This window comes from Halichoerus grypus, chromosome 8, assembly GCF_964656455.1.
Source record: "Halichoerus grypus chromosome 8, mHalGry1.hap1.1, whole genome shotgun sequence".
In the NCBI taxonomy this organism is placed as follows: domain Eukaryota; kingdom Metazoa; phylum Chordata; class Mammalia; order Carnivora; family Phocidae; genus Halichoerus; species Halichoerus grypus.
Genome location: NC_135719.1, coordinates 4,328,616 through 4,339,326, shown reverse-complemented (window position 1 = coordinate 4,339,326; position 10,711 = coordinate 4,328,616). Strand labels below are relative to the sequence as shown.

Genomic DNA, 10,711 nt, shown 5'->3' with positions numbered 1-10,711 from the left:
GTTCTCCCCGCTCCACGATGGCTGGTTGGGTCATCTCCGCAGCCAGCCGGGGCTCCACTGACAACATATTCTGAAGCTCACACCTGTGCTGGGGAGTCCCCCACATTAGGGTCTTTCCTGAAGGCCCATGAGGGAAATCAGGGGGACTGATAGTGACTGAGGAGGCCTTGCTTTTGCAGAGCCTCATAACAAGGACCAGGGAGCTCTTCAGGGTGGCCTCCCCATCCCTGCCTGGATGGCTCTTCCACAGACAGGCCTGGAGACTCGGGGAGGGTCACCTTCGCATCCAACCAGAGTCACCTGCGAGTGAGTCACGGCCTTCCCTAGAAAGTCAGCAATGATCATTCACAAGGGTCACACGGTCACTCTGAGCAGCTCCCCCCCCCGCCCCCGCAGAGAACCCCAAAGGAAGGAAAGCTGAGCCAGCATGTAGGGAGAAGACATTTTATTGGGATTTTGCTACACAAATAGCTGCAGAAGGCTGGGAAGCCAGGGCCACAGCCGCCGGGAACCCCTGCACCAGTCACTGTGGGACCCATGGCGGGGTGTGGGGAGCCTGGTGATGACCGGAGGGCAACAGGCCCCCCCGGATGCTATCTGGCATGAGGAATCTGCTAGGAGAGAGAGAAAGAGAAAAGAGAGAGAAAAGGGTGGGGGGGGGGCGGGCTAACAGCCCAGATGCCCCAGAGGAGAGACAAGCAGGGGTCAAGGAGGTCACAGCCCCGGGGGATCACTGGGTCAGAGCCTGCACCACGTCCTTCACCAGCATGGTGCCGATCACCATCTTCTCGCTGTTGATGGTCAGCTGGGCAGCTCCCGTGGGCCGGGCGTCCAGGGTCAGCAGGACCAGGCTCCCGCTGGTCAGCGTCCTGCCTGCAAATCTGAGGTGAGGGCAGAGGCAGGGGCTCAGCCTCAGGGCACGGGACCCTGCTGCAGAGCAGGCCTCCCCAGAGCCCATCTCTTCCCCTCTGCTGGTGGCCGATACCTGTACTCATCAGATGCCCCACAAGGGACACGACCCAGGTTGGCAGTGGTAGTCACTTTCTGCACCACAATGTGGTCACTCCGACAGGTGTCTGGCAGCGTGAGCTTCTCTGTGACCTCGCTCATGCCTGTCAGCTTTCCTGGGGGCAGAGGTCACGATGAGGGCAGAGGCCATGTTGGGTCTAGAGGCTGGCACCTGAGTCTGTCCACGGAGCATCCTCCACCAAGGTCCCCTCAGGCTGGACAGGTCTCATGCTAAGAGCGGGTCTGAATCTCTCGGGCTTAAGGAGGGGCTACCTCTGTCCTGGACTACACCCTTCTTCAGGAAGCCAGCCTCCCCACCCTACCCCACCCCACCCTCCCCGAGCTCTATCCACGCTGTTGACCAAAGACGGATCTGGCCCTTCTCCACTGTCAGACTTCTGGGCTACCGCCCCTTGGGAGGGAGGGACCAGTGGACATGGTGGCCAGTCAGCTCAAAGCGGTGTCCTCCACCCCAGCCCCCACACACTCTGGTCTTTCCTGGCTGGCTCTCCAACCCAAGTTCAAATCCCTCCCAGCTCCTGGAAGCTGAGTCCTCACAAACACATCCCTGGTTGCTCTTATACTCCTGGTCAGGGCACTGGTCCTCACCAGACAGGCCGCAGTGCAGCAGACACGTGAGGCTCTCAGAGGTGGATCTCTCCTTTCACCTGCGGCCTGAGCTCCAAACCTGGCCAGGGCTCCTGAGCCCCCCGGACATTCACAGCATCCCACAACCCCTCACTCTGCAGGCCTGAGCTCTCCTCTCCACTCTCACACTCGGGGCCAGCCGTGTAACATCCTCCGTCTGCCCTCCTGCCACCTTCCCTGCAGCCCCTCCATCCTTCCCCTGCTGCTTCCCCCATTCTTCTCCTTTTGAGAACAGGCCTCCCTCTCCTGCTGCCCTCATCCCCTTCCTTCCTGATTAGTGACATTTCCTTGCTCCTCTACCTTTACTCTCCCCATGGCCGAGTCTCCAAGTCCTTAAAAAGTCCTCTCTATCATGCTACTGCCATGTCTCCCTCCCCAGGGCTCCACTGCCTCAGGCCCCAGTCTCCTCCCAACCCCTGCAGTTGGCCTCTGTCCCCCCTTTACAATGACCTGCTCTCTGACGTGGGCAGCCACCTCCCACCTGCTGAAGCAGAAGGTCTGGGTCGTCCTGGCCTAGCCACCCCACCCCAGGGCAGTCTTCTGCCCTCTCTTCTCCCCGGGGTCTCCTTCCCCCTCTCACTCTGCTCCTTCTCTTAATCCCTCCTCTCTTTCTCCGCGGGTTTTCCTCAAGGACGCTCCCTGGCCTCACCTCCCCACCCGTCTCTCTCCCAAGAGCATCTGACTCATTCATAGCTCCAGCTCGCACCTCTGTGCTCATGACTCCAGCCTAGAGGTGTTTCCGGGGCACAGACCCGCATCTGCAGTTGCTTACTGAAGGCCTCCTCCTGAACTTCCCACATGCACCTCACAATCAGCTGATCTGAAGCCAACCATGATCTTCCCTCCTCCCCTGCCTAGCCCATTCCTCCTTCTTCCGCACCAGGGGTTCGGCAAATTATGGGCTGCAAGCCAAATCCAGCCTACCAGCTCTATGGCCCACAACACATTTTATATTTTTTAAGTGTCGGGAGGGAAAAATCAAAAGATTAATATTTCATGACATATGAAAATCACATGAAATTCCAATTTCAGTGTCCATAAATAGAGTTTTATTGGAACATAACCACACTCATTCATTTATACGTTTATCTGTGACGTATTCAATTGTCGCAGAGACAACACGGCCCACAAAGCCTAAAACATCTGTTTTCTGGCCCATTACAGGAAAAGGCTGCCGACTCACGGTCTAGGTAAGGGCACTGCCGTTCTCCCTGCCACCCTGCCATCCTCGTACACCTCTCTCTCCTCCTCCTCAGGGCAGCAAGTGGCCCCTGGCTGCCCCCTTCTCAGCACCACGACCCGCCCCAGCCCTGCAATGCCTTTGCTGAGGCGCTCATCCCAGTCCTCACCATCTCTCACCAGATCTACTGCAGTAGCCTTATACATAGTCACAGGATTTAGGCCAAGGTCACACACCAAGTGAGGGGTGGGGTCAGAAGGAGGAGGAGGGCCAGTATGGAAATGAACAAGGAGAGAGCCTGTCCCCGCCTTGTCCTCACCTAGGGTCATCGAGCAATGGGGACTCAACGCTATCCCCTACATCACACACCCCCCCACACAGAATTTCAAGCCAGGACTCATGAAGCCCCATGCTTCTCCCACCTAAGCTGTCCTGCCTCCTTGCCTGCCGCAGGCTCTCCCAGTGCGGTCTTAGCTGCGGGTGCTGTGGATTCCCCTTGCTGAAGCTGAGGTCTGAACCTGGCCCCTGCCTCAGACACCTTCACGGACCCCTCTGCTGCTAGGAAAATGAGATCTGCGGTCCTAATCTCCCTCACAGTGTTGGTGGACCGGATAACTTTGGCGACCCCTTCCAGCTCTCAAATTCTGGGATTGAAATCCTTTAGCACAGCAATCAAGGCTTCCAGAAACTAGACCAGACATCTCATTTTCAGCTTTGTTCTGACTACCCCTCTGTGCTGCGGACTCCTGAGCTCCAAACCAAACTCCTCTCTCTTGCTGGAAACTTTCACCGACACGTACTCATGATATTTCCCCAAGCTGGAATGCTGGCTAGAATTTTCTGCCTGGCTGAGTCCCACTCTCTCCAAAGCCTCACTGAAGTGTCCCACCCTCTGTGAAGCCTCTGCTGGAGGCACAAGCTACGAGGCCTCCCTCTGTCTGAAGATGGCGAGGCTCCGCCAGCATGATGGCACTGGGAGCTGCCCGAGCCCCAGCGGATGGTGCTGAGCCCCCTCCCTGTCGACCCCAGGGAGCACTCACCCTGTTCCTTCTTGAACTCATTCTCGCTCATGAACACGGGAGCCATCAGCTCCCCAACAGGTGGCTGAATGGAGACATAGAACTGCCGGGTTTGGGTACTGGGAAGGGTGGGAGGAGACAGAGGGAGAGGAAATGAGGCCAGCATCTTGCCCCTCACCTCCCACATTGCCTGGAGGCAACAAGAGTGCAAGAGAGAAGATCTGAGGGCCTGGGATGGCTTCCGAACCCAGCAGCTCATGATGTATCCCTGCCATTCTGCTCCCTCTTCTCCCCAGCCCCCCCACCCCCCCTCCACCCCACCATGAGTTGGATACACACCACAGCTGGAAGTTGGCCGCCTGGGTTGAGTCACAGAAATTGATGCCCATTACAGCAGTGACAGATTCTCCAGGTGCCAGCGACTCTGTGGGGATGAGGCAGGGAGAGGGGGAGAGTGGGGGACACCATCACCCGACAGGTCTGGAACCCACCACTGCCAGAGCTGACCACCCCTCCATGCATTCCTGGCTTTCTGGGCCTTTGGAGATGGTTCCTGGTTTTCTCCTTAAATCTAAGTACCCTCCTCCCCCTGTCCCTCACCCCATTTAAGTCCGTCCTGAAATCACCAAGGCCTCAAGCACCTTCTGCCCTGACACGGACTTGCTTGTTTCCTAGTCCATCTTGTCTACCAGGGCATGATCATATCAGATGCCCTCTCTGTACCCGCACAGCCTGGCCCAGCACAGAGGGGGCATCAGCAGCCACAGAAAGACTGACTCTGCCCACGAGCCTCCTTCTCCACCATGTCCAAGGCCCTCCATACCGATTTCAGGGAATTCCTGGATGCTGATGCCGGCGGGCAGTTTGGGGGTGCCCACGTGCAGGCCCTTGATGGGGGTATCAGAGCTGTTGGAGAAGTGGATGTGCACAGATACCATGTGGGGGTCCCCCGGGAAAGGCTGGCGGCTGAAGGTGTAGTCCACAGCCAGCCCCTCGCCAGCTGCACGGTGCAACAGTTCCTGCCTCCCAACACCTGACACTGGACTCAGCAGCTGGAGGGGAGGAGGAGGAGGGCCAGTATGGAAATGAACAAGGAGAGAGCCTGTCCCCGCCTTGTCCTCACCTAGGGTCATCGAGCAATGGGGACTCAACGCTATCCCCTACATCACACACCCCCCCACACACACACACAAATCCACACTATAGAGTGCACCACAGAGATGTGTCCCTGACCCAGCAGTCCTGCATCCCACTTACCGAGGGCACCAGTGGGGAGTCTGTGAGTGTCAGGCCCTCCAGGTCAGTAGCCAGACTGGTGGACACAATCGTGGAGGGAGACACAGGCTGGACACTGGGCGGGGTGACTGTGGAGTAGATGAGGAAGGCTATGATGATGGAGGGGCAACGTGGAGTTGGATTGGGTTGAGCAGGGAGCCCAGAGCTCAGGGAGCACACAGTTCAGCACCACGGACAGCGAAGCACAAGGCAGTCGGGTTTTGCTCCTTGATCCCAACCCCACACCTGGGGAGGTTGTCCTGCTACCCTCTCAACCCAGAAGTGTGTTCTGTCTGCTCCTCCTACCCAGAGTCCTGGGGAACCTAATCCAGAGCACCCATGGACTTTCTTACACCCTCCCGAGGTCTCCTTCCCCCGGTGACTTCTACCCCAAACTCACAGTCCTCTAGGTCAAGCAGGGAGATCTCCTTGGCTACCGGGGCACTTTTGCCACTGGGAGGCTGAAAGAGAAAATGGGATGCAGGTGCGGAAGGAGAGCACCTGGCCTGTTCTGGGTTGGGTAGATGACACCATGGTCTATTCTAGATGGTGGGGAGATGACTGGGCCTGGCCCATGAGCCCAGCGCCCCCCTCCTGCCCCAAGGCTCTCACTGTTTTTTTCCTCCAAGGAGCAGATTCCATCTGCTCCCCCTCTGTCTCTGATGTCCTCTCAGACTCTGATGAGCTACTGCTGGAACCACTGCCCTCATCTGAGGATGAACCGTCTCCTTGTCCCTCGGCCACCTTCTTCCTCTTCTTCATCTTCCTCTTCCCACCTTCCTCCTCACTCTGTTCACTGGAGGAGAGGGGGCAAATGGGGCTCAGGCCCAGCCTGGACACATCTCCTTGCCTCACAGAAGAGCAGAAGCCCGGGAAAGCGGGAGGGAGGAGAGGGGGTCCAAGCCAGAGGAGCCCGCACGTGGGCCCCTATGCCTGGGCCCCTGGCCCCAGACTGCTTCTCCACGCTGCCCCCATGAGGGGGCAGGCCCAGCAGAGGCCCCCTGCAGCCAGCCAAAGCAGCCATCATGGGAGTGCCCTGGGGGTCTGCAGGCCCCACCAGATCAGGAGGAAGCATGGGGGCTCTTAGGAGAGGGGCTAAGGCTGAACATTCCCCCTTCTTTTCCAGAGGAGACCCCTGAACCCCACCAGCCACCTGGCTGGCTCCCCTCTTACCTCTCACTGCTCCTCCCTTTCTCCTCCTCCTGGTCTTCACTCTCAGACTCACTGCTGGACTCCTCGGAGCCACTCTGGTCACTGCTCTTACTGTCTGAGGCGCTCTCGGACCCGGGGTCTGCGGAGGAACGGTTTCAGGGCCCCTCCCTGTGTGCAGACCTCCTTGGGTCCAGAGCAGGTGCCCTGGGATCCTGCCTTGACTCAGCACTGAAGCTGCACTCCCTTGAGCTGTCCCCGGCCCCAGATGCCACCCAGCAACCAGGACACAGATGGACTCGTATGGGACGTGCAATCCCTCGGGCCCACCCCCACACATACAGGTCCACACAAGCAGGTGAGCAACCCCGTGCACACGTGAAACCATGTGAAACACATGTGAGCAGGGGCACAGAGTCCCCAGCTCTGCTGATCTCCTCACCGCTGTCTGCAGACTCTGTGGGGCCTGACTCCCCCTCAGAGTCCGAGTAGAAGGGTTTCTCCTTCTCCTTCCTTTTCTCTCGATTTGAGCACTTGGTCCATTCAGGTACCTGGAAATGGGGGTGGGGCAAGAGGAGCATCGAATCATGGTTGAGGCGGAGGAAGGAAAGCACGAGGCTTCTACCCTGCACCCTGCCCTATTTGGTCCAGTCTCCGAGAGAGAATAATGGGGGGAGGGGATGCTGTTGACGTAGGGAGCACTGCTAACCAAAGAAGAAGCAGGGTGCAGCACACAAGGGGAAGGGGACGGGGAGCACGGGGTGGGGGGAGAGAGCACGGCACACGGGCAGGGGGACCTCCGCGTATTCGCCCAGCAGGCCCACGTGCGTCTCGATAAGGGAGAGATCTTCTTCCTGCATGTGGGGAGGGTGTCAGGAGGGCTGGGCCAGCACCGCCCAGGCTCTCTGCTATCTGCCCCCCACCCCCCCACACACACAGCTCAACCCTTCACCCCGCTGACCTCCACATTTCGCACAGATGGGTCTGGAGCTTCCTCTGGCCAGTCTGGGAGCTCCTGGTAGCCTGTGGCCTTGGCATTGAGCAGGTGGGACAGTGAGCCCAGTTGGAAGTGGTCCCGGTCTGGGGGCAGGATTAGAGGTCAGACCAGGAAGAGGTGTTAGGAAATGCCCTGGGAGAGTTATCTCCCAGATGGGGTGGAGACTCTGGCTGGGATCCCCCCCATCTAGGCAGATAAAGGCGGCGGCTGTGTCCTGTTAGGGTTCTTCCACCCTGAAGGCACCCTCAGGGCCACGTGCCGGAAGACAAGGTGGTCTGGCCTGACTAGAGCACGGGCTGAGGGATGGGGGCAGGTGGGACCGCGGAGGGGGGCTCCAGGCCCAGAGATGCTGCTGGCCCTTCTGATTGGTTCTGCCTGAAGGGGAGGCAGACCTGTGAGTGCGGCTTCTCTTCCCGGGCAATGGGGCTGTGTGCCTCGGCCAGGCTTGGGAAGGAGGCCTGGGTGGTATGAGAATAGCGACTGTGAGGAAGAGGCTGACCAGGCTGGGTCAAGTGGGGGAGACATGCGTGGTCAGGCTCTGGACCCCATGGAGAGGGGTGTGCAGTCTGAATGGGAGTGGGAAGGAGTCAGGACCAGAGGTCTAGCCTGTGGTATCGGAGGGTAACACAGAGTGGGGATGGTTTCGGGGAGGAGAAAGGGACTTCCTCCTTCCTGGGAGATTTTCAAATCTGTCCCATCCCTCAGAATCTCCCTATTCCTGAGGTCCAGGGAAGAGAAAAAGTAGAACAGAAAGACACCCAGGAAAACCGAGCTTTGTGAAGGAGGCTCCCCTCCTGTGTAGGTTCTGAGATCCAGAGAGCCAGCTGGAGGACCCTCCCCTCCCGGCCTCTCTCCAGGCCCCGGTCACAGGAGACGAGCCCAAGGACAGAGGCAAGGCTGAGGGCCCAGCATCTGGGCTGAGCTCCAGTGACAGCCCCAAGTGCTGGAAACTTCTTTCTCAGGACCCTTACAAACATACACCTCTCCTCTGAACGCTATTTGATTTCCTGCCTTCCTGGGCCCTTGGTATTTAAATCTTGATCTAAAGTGGCGGCTAGGGAGGGAGGTGGCCAGGGGAGCGGGACAGGAGAGGAGCCAGGAGCCCAGGCTGGCTGGGAGGGCGGGGGCTCAGGCAAGAGGAGGCTGGTGCTGGTTGTGGGTGAGCGGGTGAGTAAGCCCCAGGTGCTGCAGCACGGGCAGAAGGGGTGGGCTGGGGGTGGGGGGCGGCATTTCTCCAGAAGTAGTCCTGATGTCTGGCTAAGACTGGGACCTCAGGGGCATGGTCTGGGGCTGGGGTCCTGGCTAATTCCTCCCCCACCCCCGGGGGGTCACCCTTGATTTCAGCTCCCACCTTTGAAGGATGACTCCAAGACGGGGGCTGGTTTGGGTGCCAGGAAGAGCTTCTTGGCATGGCGGCTGAGGGCACCCCCCTGCTCTGATGGGACAATCAGCTGCCGGGTGAAGCGTGCTCGGTCACGGATATCATAGTTCTGGTCGTACTTGGCCAGACTCAGCACATACTGGGTCAGCAGCTTAGTCTGGGGGACGAGAGGTGGGGACATGGGGGGCGGGGGCCTGTAGCAGATTCTGTAAGCGGACACCTGCCAGCCAGCATCCACCAACTCCCTCCCTCCCTGCTGTTGTACCACTCTGCGTTTCCCCTCACGTCCCTGGCCCTGCTCCGGACCCCAGCTCCGACAACAGCCGTGCCCCGCAGAAGAGGTCGCCCTTTTGGAATCTCCTCCCTCTGGGCGGTGGGCTCCATTCTTCCTCAGGCTGGGGTCCCCACTGTCCCCCCTGTCCCAGGCCCGGCTCCTACCCCGCCTACTCCAGGCCTGGCCAGCCTCTTTACTGTGGGGTGCCAGGGTGAGTGGAGGTCTGGAACATTCTATTGGAAATCTCACAGTTCCCAGCGTCCACCACACAGAGGAAAAGTACACAGCAGAAGAGGGGGGAGGACAGGGGGATCCCCTTGGCAGGGGCTGTCCTCATGCCCCGTTGACTCACATGGTACCTTCTGAGCAGCCCAGTCTCAGAGGCCATGACCTCCCCTAGAAGGTTCTAATGAGATCAGAGCAAACTGCAGCTGCCTATGGGTTTGCTGGAGTCTTGTGGGGTCCATTGTCTACAATGGAAGCAGCCATATCCCAGGACCCAAAATCTTGATTTCTGCCTTGATCCTGGCCTACTCTGCCCTGCGTTCATAGCATGACAGGCAGCAGACGTCATTCACGGAGGCCTTCTAGCACTGTGTGCTGTGTAAGGTGCTTCACACGATCTCATGTAACGTCACAGCCCCTCTGCGAGGTAGGGGCTACTGCCCCCACTTCCAGAGGAGAAGCGGAGTCAGAAGTGACTTCTCTCAGGTTAAGGAGTCAGTCAGCGCTGCTTCTAGGCCTGGGCCCGCCAGAGCCGGCCACCCACCAGCTCCCCCGCTCCACCTCCCGCTGACATAAGGCGGCTGCCCCCACTCAGGTCTCCACCTCTTATGAGCCAGACAGTCAGAATCACCAAGTACACAGATCTCATGTCCCCACAGCCAGAGTGCCCGGGGCAGCAGGAACCAGCGGAGGGAGTCCGGAACCCAACCTGGTCCTCCTGCGGTTTATGGACACCCGGCCGAGGGCATAGCTGACTCAGGTAACCCAGTGGGAGCGTCAGGAAGATGTCCCTGAGGGGCAGAGCCCCAGATGCTGGCCGAGAATCAGAGCTGCTGCTGTGGCGAAGCTAGAGAGCCGCTGTGACTCTCTCGTACCCATGACACAGCCCACAGGGACGTCGGTGGACTCACCTTCAGCTCAGTCCCTTCCAGCAGTAGCAGTGCCTACAACCTCGTTGCCATCACAGATAAGTACTCTCAGCGCCATAAGCCCCAGGACACCTTGCAGTGGACTTCATCACAGACCTTCCCCTCCCTGGGCCAGACGTCATTTGACCGGTCACGGCTGGTGGATGCCCTTATCAACATGGTCCGTTGCCAAGATGCTGCTGATTCCCTTCTGCAGACCTCCCAGCTGACTGATCAGACTCTCTCCCTCCCCCAAGTCCTTGACTAGTTCTGGAAAGAAGTGTTAAGGATTGGGATCCATCTGTCCACAGCCTTAACTGCATATCAACAGCCAGTACAGGAAGGGGCTGGTTCACCCTCCTTGTCACTGCAGGATTTGCTTATAACAATTCCTTACGCTTCTCCATCCCAAGGACCCATTCACCAGAAATCCTAGCATCCAGTCTGCACCACCAAGACCCTCACCTCACTCAGCCAGGATGGGCAGGACTTACGGGCAGCTCAAGAGGGCCTAAGAGACCCGCTTCAGTGCACCAAGAACGGAACAAGGCTCCCACGGACCAGTGGGCTCCAGCTTCCAGGGGGGACTTTTAAGTGGGGAACATGGACTCCTTTTCACGAACCCATGTCAACATACCCACTACCTT

At 58.8% G+C, this 10,711-nt stretch overlaps 1 protein-coding gene across 4 annotated transcripts in view; it reads right to left on the bottom strand.

The window, feature by feature from the left end:
* Positions 1-430: 430 nt before the first annotated feature.
* Positions 431-10,711, bottom strand: part of AP3B2 (adaptor related protein complex 3 subunit beta 2) — a 29,588-nt gene continuing 19,307 nt past the window's right edge. For all 4 annotated transcript variants that reach the window (XM_036068722.2, XM_036068724.2, XM_036068721.2 and 1 more), the window contains exons 15-26: positions 8,628-8,814; positions 7,241-7,359; positions 6,722-6,830; positions 6,304-6,421; positions 5,743-5,926; positions 5,531-5,591; positions 5,113-5,219; positions 4,679-4,907; positions 4,195-4,279; positions 3,877-3,974; positions 986-1,124; positions 431-881 (exon numbers count right to left, since the gene is read on the bottom strand). In XM_036068722.2, coding sequence (XP_035924615.1) covers positions 731-881; positions 986-1,124; positions 3,877-3,974; positions 4,195-4,279; positions 4,679-4,907; positions 5,113-5,219; positions 5,531-5,591; positions 5,743-5,926; positions 6,304-6,421; positions 6,722-6,830; positions 7,241-7,359; positions 8,628-8,814 — 1,587 coding nt within the window. In that variant the 3' untranslated portion in view covers positions 431-730. The remainder of the gene's footprint in view (positions 882-985; positions 1,125-3,876; positions 3,975-4,194; positions 4,280-4,678; positions 4,908-5,112; positions 5,220-5,530; positions 5,592-5,742; positions 5,927-6,303; positions 6,422-6,721; positions 6,831-7,240; positions 7,360-8,627; positions 8,815-10,711) is intronic.